Raw genomic sequence first — 15,792 nt, forward strand, 5'->3', positions numbered from 1 at the left:
TGTGTGTGTGTGTGTGTGTGTGTGTACAGGTGTTCTTTGATGGGCTTCGACTTGAATCGCCACTGGCAGGATCCCTCTCCATGGGCCCACCCCACGCTGCACGCTGTCAAGCAACTCATAGTGCAGATGAACCAAGACCCTGTGAGCAGGCACTCACACACACACACACACACACACACATACATGTTCTCCATTCTGTTGTCAACATTCCTTCACAGTAATATCTACTGGTCCCACGAACAGTTTTCTTTCTCCCTGCTTGGTTCAGCATGTTTCTCCAATCTGTGTCTGGGGTTTGTGCACTGGGGGGCATGGATGGCCTAGTCAGCACACCTAGAATGTCAGATGACCTCACCTGGCCATTGAAAACATATAACTGAAGCAAGTCTCCATGCTTACAGTCTGTAACTGTACTGTAACTTTTTCCTCCTCCGGTCTCCCAGTCAGAGCAGCTCTATGCAGGCAGGCCAGGGATTTCTCTTTTTGTTCCTGATGTTAATTATAAGCAGAACGGCAGGTTAGTGGGATTATTGAAGGTCAGTGTGTGTCCTGGGAATACTCTGCCCTTTTGTACATTCCTCTAATCCTGATAAGAGAGGGAGTGGGCTGGGGTGGGATGCGGGGCAGGCCAGAGATGGGGTGAGGCGCAGGGCTGGCGTCGGGCAGATTAACCTTTTCCCCTGGTGCTGACACACTGATCGATAGACTCTGTCATGGCAGGGTGATCCAGTCATGCCTGTCATTCACACAAACGCACACACATGCATACACACGCAAAAACACACATAGTCAGCCTGAGCAAACAGACAACACATACTAACACAAACTACAGTATTGTAGCATTACACTGAGAAACAGGTCTTATCAAATGCATTAATCTGTGGTTCTCCTGCCATCATGTGTGTGTTCCTCTCTCTCAGATGATTCTTTTACAAATGAATTGTAACTGTTACACCTTTAGTAATGGTTTCAAACTTGAGCCGTCCTGAAGGTTTCTTGTGATTAATTAATTACTGCAGCACTAAATGTTGTTTATTCTGATATTTTCTTCAACTTCAACTTTTTTTTCCTCTTTAGACCTTTATTACTGAAATTATTTAACTGAAACAAGTGACAGAAGTCACAATTCAAAAGAAGGTACTGAAAAGTAAACATTGCTTCGTGTTAAGAGGTCAAATGCAAAAAAAGATTAGTTTCACACAAATTTAAAAATATATTCAAGCCTCGTCTACAAAACTATGGATATTTCCCCCTCCGCTTTTAAAGAAAATCTCTGTCCAGATGAAAACACAAGAATGAGTAGCAACGCTCAAACAGTCATGATAAAGTCTACATCAGCAAATATCAGAGAAGAACATTATGAGCAAGCTCAGTGAGCTTATTCTCCTTTGGCAGTTGTAACTTCAAAACCAAAGCAATAGTACATGATAAATTATTTATTTGTATATTTGATAGTTATTTGACATCTGTTTCTTTACATCATCCACAAACCTTTCTGGCACATGGTCCAAAGTGCTATGAAATACACAAGGCCTTGAAAGTTTTTGAAAATCTGCAGTTTGGAGGCCATTATTGTGCAAAATAGGGCATCAGTGACATATATGCTGAGTTTAGGCCAGACCTTTACCCTACACTGCTGAAGCCCATTAAAGAACTAAATCACCTGCCACCTGACTCCACAGTTCAATAGATAGATATGTACTGTACTTAGATGTATCCTCTGGACTCTTACCTCTCTGGTGGGTAACAACATTGTGCCATATGTTTCCTGAGTCTACTTGTGGCGGTCAGACACCTTCCATTCCCTCTCCCTCCTGGTTGATAACCATTTCACCAGCACTTGTCCTCCTGTTGCCCCCCCCGATGATTGCTTTCCGTCTTGCAGAGTTAATTTGGAGACTCGGGCAACCTCTCCCTTTCTGTCTGCTTCTCACCACAGCCAGCTAATCCCATCAGACACACTACTCATGTCTGAGGCTCCCAGATGCCAGTTTCAATGCCAACCCTGCAGCCAGGAAGCCCTATGCTGCTGCCCTCCATTCACGCTCATCTCTCACAGCGGGCACAGAGTCTAATGAGGCTACCAGGGTTGGAGGGCTCTGCTGGAGGACTCCATTAACAAGAGATCAGCAGCAGCCACAGCAGAGTACTCGGGCTAAGCTAGCATATGTGGCGCATTTACTAGCTGCTAACTCTGTGTGGTCATTTGTTTAAAAACCAAGAGACTGAAGGGGAGCTATATGGGAGGTGATTTTCAAGTGTATGGTTATTTTTCATACTGTCTACTCTAAAATTGTGCCCCACAAAACCAGTTAACTGGTGGAGGTCTGTAGCTCAGGGGGCCTGTGGAAGAATTAATCAGCAATATGTGCAAGCCCCTGCTCTTATATTTAATCATTTTGCACAAAGAGCCAATTCAAAATAGTAATTGCACCTTTAGTGTAGCAAAGAACAGTCTAAAATGGGTTGTTTGGAGTTTCAGCTTGACCCTTTAAGTATAGTGTGGTAGTAGACATTAGAATCTCATTATGTTTTAATGCATACAGTTCATATTATACCTGTTGAATCTGCACCAAATTGCACACACTCATACAGTCTCTTAAACATCTCTGAATATTTTCATCAAGATCCATGAATTATTCTCTGAGAAATCAATGACAATGTTAGAAAATACTCATACTGTTAACGGAAGTGAAAAACAGGTCCCTGGTCAGGATCCACACTAAAATTAACCACATCTCTCACCAACTTTCAAACTAAGTTGTTCAGTAGCTTTTGTGTAACCCTGCTAACCTGGAGGTAACAATCAATTTTACTTAATCAGCTCCAACCTTTGACTTTAGAACATAACAGTAACAGTAAGTGTAGCTTTCTCTAGAAAAAACCTCTTTTTTCACTCGATCATACATGGCTAACAAACTGTATGATCCTCCAGTCTACATGCCTATGAGTCCTTGGGCAAGACACTGAACCCTAAATAGTCTCTGATGGCTGTGGTGGAAGTATATGAATGATATGTTAAGTGCTGTGTTTAGGAGTTTTGTATGAATCTAATAATTTACCTAACCATATCCAGTCTCTGCAATCATTGACATTAATATTGTATATATTAACATTAAAATTAAAAAAAATTTAACTCTCAGAGCTAAAACAGTTTGTGTTTTTAATGGTTCCGTACCTCTATTTAGGTATCATCACTCATTGCAACATATGTCCAGATAAACTTCTAATGCCCATTCATTGCATTGTCCACACTTGCTTCTGTCAGTTTCCATATAAATCATGAGCTTTAACTGAGTTATAGATGCAGTGTAGGAATTTTGTGCACCTCCATGTATACAAATCTGACCCTGGGTATTTGTCAGTCACCATGACTTCTTTAGATATCACCACTTCTATGCATAAGGCATCATAATTCAAAGTCACATTGCCCTCCGTTTCACAAAAGAGCCCATTCGGTTTGAAACCCCATCAACCATTCTTGTGACAGACACCCCCATCACTCCAAAGCAATTCTCCATTATTGTGAATTCAGCGGCGCTCTCTTTCTGCTGGGAAAATAGCTTCCTTCTTCTGTTCAAGCAATAACTTCAATAACTGGCTGCAAGTTCTCAGACAAATGGCATTTAAATCAAAGCGTGTAGCAGCAATCTACACTGCGTTGGTATTGATGGTTGGAAATGTTGATTTGAAAAAGATTTGTACATAAATCCAGAACATTTACACTCAAAATTATCTTTTAAAATCCGTAACTTAAAGTCCAATCAGCAGTTCTATTTCTATTTGAATACAGACTGTGTACACAGAGTTGACAATGGAAGTAATTTTTCCATTGAAATTAAGATATTATTAAAGGAAATGCTTGTGTTATTATTATAAGTAATTCTAAGTCAACAATAAATGTATTTTTTGATCACCACAACAAACTGAACCATCTCCACCATTGTAATTTCACTTTCAGAGAGTAGCTCTTTGTCAAGACATCATGTTCACGCACAAGCAGCCATGTTTACACCGCTTTGTTGTTTGATAAGTTGAGAGACTCCCCCTGCTGTGTTGATCATAAAGACAGAATGTCAAACAATGCAACAGTATGGCTCTTTCATTTGTTTTTAAAAGTCTTTCAGTAACAGTTATTTGACACTGTAGAGTAAACTATATCAGGCTGTCAACAGCATCAGAAAATACTTGTTCATATGATAAGTTAAGGGGAGTTTTGACAGAGTAAATCCTGGGGTGAAATTCATGTAGTTAAAAGAAAGAGGACAATGATGCCAATGTTGCACTGTGTCTAAAGGTCATGTAGGACAATGGTGTTCCACCATGTGAACCACAGAAAGAAATTATCAGTTTGGCTTAAAATGAGATCTTTATGTAATTCTGCACTATAGGTCATAAATCCTGCCTCCCCCATGTTAGCAGATGGGACATGGACCTAACAGAAATGTCAATATACACGTCCAATATTTCTGTCATTTTATGTAGTTCTTATCACATTGATATATGTTTAAGTCTTTATCCTGATAGGTTTGGTTTTAATTTGTTATTTTATGCTATAGAAATCGGGTGAAATGTCCTGATTGACAGCTGAGGCTGACCCATAATTGGTCGAGTGTGTGTATTAGAAGGACCTCGCCCAATCGCTGCGTTCATATCCACGATATTTTGGCATTGTTTCTGGAAAGAAGGAGGAAGTGGAGACACGTTGTCCATTTTTCTATAAAGTCTATGTTCCATCCATCTGACTGTATATTGTTTTTCTATATTGTTGAGGAAGTACAATGTTGACCTTGAAGTGTTTTTGTATGAGGGGCTATTGCAATTTGCAGCACGGACATGCTAGGATTTGTTGTCTTTGTGTAACATTGTATTTACTGTGCTGCGATCAGAGGGCAGTGAGGGATTATGAATCTGAGAACACAGTTTAGAATCCATGTGCACAGATCTATAAAACCATGGTCTACACGTTTCCCCCCCAGGCCCTTGGGAGGCTTTATACCTCCGTACCTCTTGAACGGGTAGTTTGTGTGAAGTTGTTCGGATGCTGCCGCTCTAAACTGGATTAACGCAGGCCAAGCTGTCAACCTGTACCGACAGGCACATTTTGAACGAGCACTTCAATGGTAAATACAACGTGACATGTAAAACACAGGTGTGATCAAGTACAGCCATTGTGTGAACAACAACAACAACAGCATTTGCTTATAGCTGGCGGTAACCTTCCTCTCCATCCATCTGAAGGTGAGTCTGCTCAAGCTGTTTCATAAAATTCCATCATTTACCATCTGTGGCTGAACATTGGTCAGCAGGGAAAATGGCTGAAAGAGTCAGTGATGCAAGGAGCTATAATCTGTTCCCAAGCTACCCTGTTGTTTGTTTTGAAAAGAGAAATGGAGAGGGAGGAAAAAAAAGGAAAAGAGACCAAAGAAACAAATGGACCCATCTCCTTCCTAAAGCGTGGCTTTTCCAGCTCATTTATCAAAAGCAGAAGAAGAATTCTTTTTGATTGGCTGATTACCAGAAGCATTCATCACTGGCCGGCGTATCCCCACCAATTTGACACTGCCATTTTGGATAATTTGTTAAGAATGACAAAGAGGTCATTGTTGCCTTGGCTTCTTTTTGACCTTTTTAATATTAGAAAATTAATTTTCCATCTGAAACAGATGTATTAGCTCCTGTCACAGCACCCAGATGAATTTTGCACCTTGAAATTCTCCCTTACGTCCTTCTTCTATGACTTCTACAGCCCGACACCACAGGCTCTCTCGTTGTCTTTCTTCTTTTTCTTTGTGCAACAGTGAGATCTGCCATATAAATGTGACGCTATGAACATCATGTATTTTTTTTGCGTGTATTTGTGTCTTTTTCTTTGCCTCCCTGTCTTCTCTCTCCTCTCTCTGTGTGTGATAAGATGTCAAAATCAGCCAACCATTTCTGATCCATTTCTGAGATTTACAGCCAATTTTTCCCCATCATCCCTACATCGTTTCAATCCCTCCATCATCCCGCTCTTTATACTCCCTCTTTTGGAAACTGAATCGTCTGCTTTTCATAGGAAGATACAGATAAAGCTCTCACTCTCTGGCAATTTTTACGCTTTTTTGTCAACTTATTAAATTCTTTTTTTACATACTTCAAATTCATTTATTCCAACAGGTCCCCTCTTGCTCTTTTTACCCTGGCGATTCATATCTCTTCTTTTTGTCTCTACCTACTGGCTTCCTGCTCCTCTTCTCCTTTTTCTCCTGGCAGGACATACCAACAGATGTGGCAGCTTATGTGGCACTAACAGGCCCGAAGCAGAGCGCTGCCTGTGCCCGTTCAGCCTGATTACAAGTCACCTCTGTGTTCATAAACAGACAAATACCGTCATCAATTTGAGAGCACAGTGCAGACTGAGAGGGAGGGGGGAGAAAAATCAGAGAGATGGAGACAGACGGAGGCAGAGTTTTGTGTCATTTACTCTCGTCCATGAAGCAGGTCATGCCATCTGCCATGTTCTGTCACGGCTACATCATTAGAAGGTCACTGACCATGTGCCCCCATGACCTGAATTGGCTGAAAGATTGGAAACACTTTTACAGTGTTTAAGTAATATGACACCTTTCCTTCCATCTCTTTCATGAAGTTAGGTTTGTCTCAGAGTGAATGTTTGCCCCTGATGTTTGTTCCACAAATCCACATGAGAGGGTATAGCAGACATAAAAACAGAAAGATAGTTTTGTTCTGTCATTAGCTGTTTTCAAACATGAACTCCGGAAAAATATTTTTGTTGACATGAAAAACGCAGCAAGAGATTTTCCAGGTCAGACGTTCTTAAAACAACAAGAACATTTCTGGAACATTCAGGTGAGGGCTGGCACCTGGGTAGAGCAGGAGGCAGGACATGAATAAATAAAATCTGCTAAGGAAAGAATGTGTTTTTGTTAGCATCGACAGCACCGTGGGCCCTTATTACCAAAAAGTTCTTTCCAAGTTGACATCTTCGTATAGCACCTGAGATATTTGTATTCTTCACTGTCACATCTGTTGCTTGTTAGAAATGTTATCAACAAGCACTTGCTTGCTGATGATTTTCTGGACATGTTTTCTCACATGGGATCACTCAGATTTTACTAGGGCGCTTGCGGGAAAAGTTCTGGAAAATGTTATCTAAACTCTTACCTCTCCAAGTTAGCAAACTAAGCAGTTAAAAAAATATCATGCAAGACATGAATAACAGTCTGATTTTCCTTTTTTACAAGTCTGCCTCCCAAGATGAACTACAGCAGCAGTTGTTTTAACAAGTGCTCTAAAATGACATAGGTTATTATCACATCAATTATTGCACATGAATTGTTAGGAGATATTGTAGAGCAGCAAACTCAATTTAGTCACAAGGTCAGGATGGAAAAAGGACAAAAAAAGCTAGTCTAAGTCTAACCTCAGTCTCAGGCCAAGCTCAGCTGGATCTTTCACACGTCAAAGCCATGTCAGTCCACCCACAGATATTATAGGCCACATTTTAATATTGGATAATATGGATTACACACAAGTTCAGCGTTTTTCTCCTGAACAAGCAGCTGCTTCCCTTCTCCTCCAAAGGTATGCTCCTGCTGATGCCAAGAGCTTTATTCAGGAGCTTGTAATCCTGCTTCAATCAGCGCCTTTTCCTTCCCGTGTAAAGATAAGCCCGGCATTTATGGCCCTCGCCGCACCCCCGCACCCTGCTCTAATTAATATGCAGAAGATAAGTACTTGTCTGACAAAATTCATTTGTTTGACCTTCTAGGTTTCCACTAAACTGTTTGCGGCCGCTGCAAGTTCACCACAAGTTGAGAGTTCCCTGGAGTTTCTGTGGCGAGATGGGGCTTTTGTTTCTGTGAGAGATGTTTAATTTGGACAGCTTGCTCTCTTTCCCTCTCTCTTTCTTTCTCTCTCTCTCTCTCAAATTGTCTTCTGACTTTCATTCAGCAGTCTCTGTTTCTTAATTGCCCCTAATTGCTTAATTACAATTTCAAATGAACAATTCTGGAGGTCAGAGCGGGTTGTTAATTGAAGCATCAATCACAGTGGTAGGGCCTTCAGAACCATCTCAGTTTGATTGACAGGGCATTAACAGAGTATTGTAGTAAGCCTGGACATGACATTGTGGGGGCTCCATGGCTGTTACTACTGTTAGCGCTGCTGCTGCTGCTGCTGCTGCTGCTGCCGTCCTTCATGTGAGGTTGTGAAGGAGAAACCGTCACAGGGACAAACTGTGCAGGATCTGTGTCCTCCCTCTTCAGTGGACTGGTTTTGTACATAAACACATGGCCAAAGCTATGTGTTTAGCCATGTCTATATACTAATTGTATTTTCTTGTCTTAAAGTCTGTTTACGTGGTCTAGGCAAGGCACCCTAGTTCCATTTCGGGGAAAAAAGTCCATGATAATAATCGCCAATAATTCATGTGACTCTATAGCTACAATTCCTGTTTCAGCATGATAGTGCACCTTCATTCATGAGCAATTTTCAGACATGAAATGTCCGGACCCAATTTTAACCAAAATGTCTGAACGTTGTGCAGAGTTTGCCATATGAAGGATGCAGGAGACTGTCCAGGTCAGATGCATTCACAACAGCAGGATCATTTAAGAAGTATTGAGGCGACGGGTGGTGTTTGGGTAAAGCATGCAGGAGGCAGGACATGACATATGAATTCCACTACGTGTTTATGTTTACAGCACATTGATAGTGATGTCATTGTTGGCGTCCTCTATGTGTATGGCTCGCCTTTTTAATGCTGAGTCAGAAAATATTATCTAATATTATCAGTGTCGTGGTTTCCCATTGACCTGGGTAATGTTTGATGATGGACACTTTTGTGATTCCCATGATGTTTGGTATTTTGCTTAAAAAACAGCAAATTGTTGCAGATCATTTTTTTGTTGATCAACCAATTTTTTTGCTCTTTATGTTTTTGTTTGAATTTATCATTTGATGTGAAATGTAGCTACATCCAATTTTTGTAGCCTTTTGTTATTTCATAATTTACTGCACCATTCATTACTTTAATGTCTGAAACACCATATAATTATCCAGCTATATTTTGGGGTTTAATGTGGAAGGACAAAGTTGACCTGCACTGAGAGCTTTGTCAGAATATAGCAGCATATTAAAACCAATGGTTTTAAACTGAGATGTTCAAACATCATGCATTGTGTCATATTTTACACACATTTGGAGTTATTAGTTTAAAACACGGTTAATAAAGTAAGATGTGAATTCAATTCAGAGATCTGTCACCTGAGTTACTCACTTGGATTCCATGTAAGCATGAAACAGCTGGTTAACCTCTGTTACACTCACTCTGCCACTTTTGATCGCCCACTTGTCTACCTTCCTGCAATTCAACCACCTCTGTCCCCACCACCCCCTTTTTGCCCCCCCCTGGTCCTCTGCCTAATGGAACTGGGTTACCTCTCTTACTTCCTCCTTGTCTTTCTATACTGCCCCAACTTCCTCCCTCTTCTCTCCCCCTTTGTTTTCATCTGTTATCTAACTCTCACTTTATGTCTTTATCTCTTTCTCTCTGTACCTCTCATCACCACCCACCTCTGTTTGCTGCATTTAGATTTTTTCCCCCTCTTCTTCCTCTTGCTCTTTTTTCCTGTTTTGTTTTTCTGTTGTTTCTCCCTCCCCCCACCCCCCACCCCCCACCCCCCACCTTCTCCTGCTGCTGTTCCTCTCCTCTGGGGCTCCATCCATCAGGTTGTCGGGGGCTGCTAGCGGCCGACTCCCAGCCACCATATTTCACCACCAGCCAGCCAAGCAGCTGACAGCACAGCCACCGCCAGGAAATTGCTTTGGCTGTGAGCGGAATTTCAAACACAGGCACACTGCGTCGTCCGGGCCGCCCAAGCACCGCTTCCCTCTCTCTCTCATTCTCTCTCTTTTTCTTTCTCTCTATCCTGTCAATCTCTCTGCACCTCTCTACACACATCTATGTCTCTCTCTATATCTCTCTCTCTTTGTCTCTTCTTCTTTTTCTCTCTCTGTTTGTTATTATGTACTTATTTCCTCCCTGTCTCTCTCTTTGCACCCCCATCACCCCCATCTTTATATGTTTTTTTCTGTTTGCTCTTCCCTGCCCCTCTGTCTTCTGCTACACACACACACACACGCACACACACACACACACACACACACACACACACACACACACCTTATGCATTGCTGTCTCTCTTTGTCTTTTGTCCGGCTTCCCTCTACTCTTTCTCTTGTCTCCCTCCCTCCCTCCCTCCCTCCCTCCTTCCCCGTCTTCTTCCACTATCTCTCCATTTCTACCCACTCATTCTTTCCTTCCTCCCCCCTCTTTACGATCCACAGGGAACAAGGTGTGGTGCTGAATGTGGAATGAGCGGAAAGAGAGAGAGAGGGAGGGGGGGAAGGAGGGAATGAGATAAAGAGGAGAAAGAAGAGCGAGTGGATGAAACCAGGAGGAGAACAGAGTGATGAGATGTAGAAAGGAGGCTGAGAGGACAAATATTGTAATGCGTCTTATATTCTAATATGTATAATGGTAATAAATATAAGATTTAATGATTAAATCAAGTCAACTAGTCAAGATACTTCTAATTTGCATTTATTTTGAATGTAAATCAATTATTTTGTTTACAAGTGATAAATTAATATTTAATTAATCCAAATAATGTGAGATGTTGAATCTTTCAAAATAGAATATTAGAAAATCTTAGTGTCCCCTTTGCTTTAATGGCAGCATGCACTTGACTTGGCATGGACTCCATGAGTTTGTGCTGAACTGAACCTTGATATCCCAGGATAATTTGACTCTGTTCCAAAGAGCTTCTTGTCATGTCACTGAATGCGTGACTTTCTCAGTCTTTAAGAGGCCACATACATGTTTAATGGGGTTGAGCTCAGGTGACTGTGGAGGAAAGTCCATAACAGTCCTCTGTCTTCTTTAGTCTTTTTGTAATTCTTGTGGAGCTTGGAAGTGTGTTTGGGGTTGGTTTGAATTGTTCTACACAAAGATACAAACCAGAGGGTACAGCATGTCTCTGAAGAATGGGGTGGTACTTCCTATTCCTCAGGGTGTCGTCAATTTAGCACAGGCATCCAACTCCCATTTACACCTTGGAATCATCAGTAAACGAGACGTTTTACTGGGAGTGATCCACTGAGAAATGCTGGTGTTTCTCTGTCCTCCCTGAGTGTGGCCTTGTTTCCCCTCGTGAGAAGTGGTTTAGAAACTGCCACTTGTCCTCTGAGACCACATGTGACAACCTTCTTTTGAGAGTTCTCTTTCTGATTGCAGTCTTGTGTTTTTTATTTAGAAGATTGTGTATAAAAAAGCTGTTTTTCTATGTCATAGGGATCTAAGCGTACTGTATTGATCTCCTGATGGTCGGGTCACTTTGGTTCTGCCTGATCATGATCTCAGAGTGTTGTAGAGTTTCATGCACTGCCCCCTCTTAGAAACCTTTAGTCCAGCCAGGATTTGATGCAGAGAAAGCTCCTCTTTGCTCGGAATAACAATTTGACTTCTGACACTTTCACTTAGTTCTGCCATTTTTCCCACTATCACAATGCTACTTAGTAAGTAATGATCTTATCTTGAATCTTATAAGGCGTTGCAAGTTGAGTTATGTGAGCGAGCCTTAGATGAGTAGATAAAATCCAACTCGTGAGGACGCCTGCGTCAATGGAAAGAAGGAAATCTGACCTTTGAAATGAAGGAGATCAGTTTGTCATTGCCCCAAATTAACTCTGAACGTTGAGCTAGAAATAAGACAATCAAAAATATTTTTTTCTTAATTTCACACGATATAATTTATTTAAAATTTTTGAAATCCTCATATTTGTATGCTGTATAGTGAGACCAACCAACAGTGCACTCCACATAAAATAGTAACACTATTTACTTACATATGTGAACACACTACACATTTAAAAGCCATCAGAATAGGTCAGTTGTCTGTAAAGACATGGTTGAACTGAGTTTGTGAGCATGGCATATGTTGTTTGCATCTGCATTTTACATGGGTCCTGCTTCACTCAGTGTACCTAGCAATTTTGTTCAGCAATGATAAATCCTCTCAAACAAATTTTACCTTCCCTCCACTGGTTTTGTTATAGGAATATTTGTGGAATAATTAACTTTACGAGTAGTAAATTCAGATTCATTCAACCCTGTGCAACTCTATGATGTTCCCACATGTAGTGAGGGTTATAGTTAAAGGTTAGAGAATAAGTCAAGTCTGTGCAAGCTCCATTTTTGTATCACAAGATAAAGGTATATGGTGTGTGTGTGTGTGTGTTTGTGTGTGTGTATGTTTGTGTAGAGTGATAACAAAGTCAAGCGAGTGAAACAGATCTTATCAAATCCATTTTACACAGTGTATACTGGAGAGAAAAGGCATTACACACTCAATATGAAGTCAATATTAACCTGATAAATAAGTATGGGGTATGTGATGAATCTCTGACATCCACATGAGTGTGTGTGTATATTTGTGTGAGTGTGTGTGTGTGTGTGTGTGTGTGTGTGTGTGTGTGTGTGTCTACACAGCCTATTGTAGGTGTGCCCTTCAGGAGGACATTCTTATTGAAGTTTTCTGTGGGTGTGTGGCTCCATTTAGATATGAGCATATTCTCAGTTTGCAATGCCTTTAGGGTCTGGAGTTGTCTCCTGGGTGGAAGCGTCTCCTCAGCATAGTGTCCCAAGAGCAAAGACAGGCCTTCCACTCTCTCCCAGTGGATACTCTGTGGTGTGGACTGTTGCCGACAGTGTCAGAAAAATATGACATCTTCCTTACTAACCTTCTGTTTTTCACCTTCTCTCTCTGTTTCTCTGTCCTTCTGTTATCCTCCCTACTGTCCTCCCTCTTTTTCCCTCCATCAGAGGGTGAGTTTGGAGTTCTACATTGATGTTCATGCCCACTCCACCATGCTGAATGGCTTCATGTACGGCAATGTGTTCGAGGATGAGGAGCGTGTCCAGAGACAGGCAGTCTTCCCCAGACTACTGTGCCAAAATGCACCAGACTTCTCTTTCGTAAGTCACATAAACAGACACGCACAAACACACCATGGTGAGGGGGTGGCGCTCAGGAGCAGAATGTCACCGGCTTCAATCCTGAGGCTAAATAAAACATGAAATAGCCATATCTCAGCAACTGCTGGTGAGGTGGTGTTCAGCCAGGCACTTACAAGATTTGCCAAGTGCTGCACTTAGTGGCACAAGAGTGAAGACCCTGGTTGCCGCGAGCACCTCCCAGGTGTAAATATGTGCAAGCATCTGAGTGTTGACTGAGGAAAACACACAGAACACATGTACTTTCTGTATTAATTCACCATTGTTATGACGCCAGCAGAGACATATTCATGAGTGAAAACTCATCAACATACACACAAGAGGTGTTAAATATATCTATAATCTAACCTAACCCTATAATCTATAATACTTTAACTGTTTCAGTATTTGTTGGGATAGATGTGTCGATGAAAGGAGCAGTGAGGGGAGTTTAAAGATGAGTTAATGAATCTTGTTTAAAAATCTGGGAAAGTTAGTAACTTATAACAGGACAAAGAATAAGAAGAATCATAGAATACAGAATAAAAATGATAATAAAAACATACTAAAATAGGAAATAATACTGATAACCTTTGGGTAAATAAAAAAAAAAATTTCTATAGCACACATCCAAACAAGGTTAATATACCTAACAAAACACATTAAACAAAACAGTACAAAATAAGAATAAGAAAGGGAGACAAATGAACGCAACTTGTAGGAAGATATCATGACATTTAGGCGTAAAACATGGTGTAAATGATGCAATTTCGAGTCAAATATGAATGTCGGGGCTTGCGGACACTTGGATGACACCAAATGAGCAGTTGAGCAGTTGGAGGCATGTTGTGTTTTTTCTGTTGTTTTATTATGTCTGAAGTGTAAGTCACCTCTGACTTCAAATGTATTGGATTCTGCTGCTACAAAGTTTACTTCTGAGACTCCAGAAGGGTTTTGTGGACTCAAACACTTCACCTACCCCTCCATGGTGGTGAGTAGATGATGAGTGCAATATTATTTTTCGGTGAACTATCCCTTTAATTAAGTTATTGACCTAGGCTTTGATTTCTCCCACTATGAGGTATATATGTTATGGATTTGACTTGTAGTTGCAGGTTTAAACAGATGCGGATCCACAAAACACAGACATATGAATGGACTGAATTTACACAGCGCTCTTCTTGCCTTAACAACCTCTCAAAGATCGTCACACTATGAGTCACATTCATACATCGCTTCTATATCCAGCACAGCAGCCATCCGGGACAATTTGGGGTTCAGCGTCTTCACTTCAACACACAGACTTGAGGAATGAACAAACAACCTACCTTCTAATTAGTGGAAGACCCACTCTTCCTCCTGAGTCATGTCTGCCCCCTACTGTGCACTCACACTTTATGTATGTGCAGAACACAAATAGCTAACGTAGGTCATGAGGAAGCACAGGGACATGAAAGTAGGTCAGGATATTCTGTGTGAGCAATGCAGGTGTTCTGCCGAAGCACCTCTTAGTTGGCTAAAACCGGGGATAGTTGGACAGGAGGGACTTTGTAGAGCGTGAGGGTGGTGAGGAAAACCAAGGAGGAAATTAAAGCGCAGGAGATTAATGGAGGAGAGACACTTAACAAAGGAAACGTGTGGGAGGAAACATCCATCCACTGACTGTGACGCACCTCAATCCGGCCACACATGCACAACCTACTGTAATAACACCTTTTCACACAGATGCATTATCCACCAAAGCATTTCCTCTCGGGCCTGTGTCACTTCCACTGACCTTCATTTAGTCACTGATGGTGACATTTCCTAGCGGAGCCACTTACACACGTCATAAAGAGTAACCTTTATTGCCCATTGACACCCAGCGGCCAGTGTGCCAACCTGGATATGGAGAGGAGCCAGACAGGTCGATGTTCACCCACACATGTGTGGAAATGTCACTGACTGTCAGTGTCTCTACTGTATCTAGTGTCACGGGGAACAAGTCAAATTCCCCCCCCCCTCTCTCTCTCTCTCTCTCTCTCTGTATCTGTATTACTTGTGTGACAGCTGGCCTAGGGGTCATCTCCCTCCCTGTGCATTGCGCCCCCCCCTGCCCATTCAGCACTACCTAAAGCCCGGTGCAGCCACAGCAGCAGCAGCACAACACAATCAAGGCAAACTCCCACTGGTAGCTGCTAAGTCTGCATTTCAGCGAGGCAACTCTCACTGCAGCAGAGTGGAGTGACAGTGAATGGAAACTTTTTCCACACTCCTCCCAAGACAGCATCGTGTGTGTTTGTGTAGTGTACCGCTGACACGCTCAAACCCAAAATAGACTGTTTTTTCTTTTTTCTGTCTCAGTTTAAGCCGTTTACAACCAAGCTCTGTAATGACATTGAACAAAGTGAGTCTGTTAGAATAAACTCTACCCTTCATTATTTCTCCTGGCTTCTCCAGAGGCTCACAAGTGAACATTACAGAGAAACAAATGTGTTTCCACTGATGAGACCTGTCAGACAACAACACTGACCGTAGCTACTTTGTTTCTTCATTTGTCAACCAGCAAACTCCTGTCAGTGCAACAGCAGTGGACGGCCACGCATAAGTCAAATCAAATCTGGAGTCAAATATTTATGATGCAAATGGTTTCTGTGCAGATGTCAATGGATTTATTATTCATATTGCAATGAGAGGTTTATTTTAATTTAGCTTGTCAAAGGCCAATTCACTTTCATGATTGATTCAGGTTT

General features: G+C 41.6%; 1 protein-coding gene across 1 annotated transcript in view; it reads left to right on the plus strand.

Moving 5' to 3' along the window:
• Positions 1-15,792, plus strand: part of agbl4 (AGBL carboxypeptidase 4) — a 256,311-nt gene that overhangs the window by 229,772 nt on the left and 10,747 nt on the right. Inside the window, exons 9-10 of the mRNA XM_069522085.1 lie at positions 30-141; positions 12,890-13,042. Of these exons, the coding sequence (XP_069378186.1) occupies positions 30-141; positions 12,890-13,042 (265 nt within the window). The remainder of the gene's footprint in view (positions 1-29; positions 142-12,889; positions 13,043-15,792) is intronic.

The sequence above is a fragment of the Paralichthys olivaceus genome, chromosome 3, assembly GCF_024713975.1.
Source record: "Paralichthys olivaceus isolate ysfri-2021 chromosome 3, ASM2471397v2, whole genome shotgun sequence".
Classification (NCBI taxonomy): domain Eukaryota; kingdom Metazoa; phylum Chordata; class Actinopteri; order Pleuronectiformes; family Paralichthyidae; genus Paralichthys; species Paralichthys olivaceus.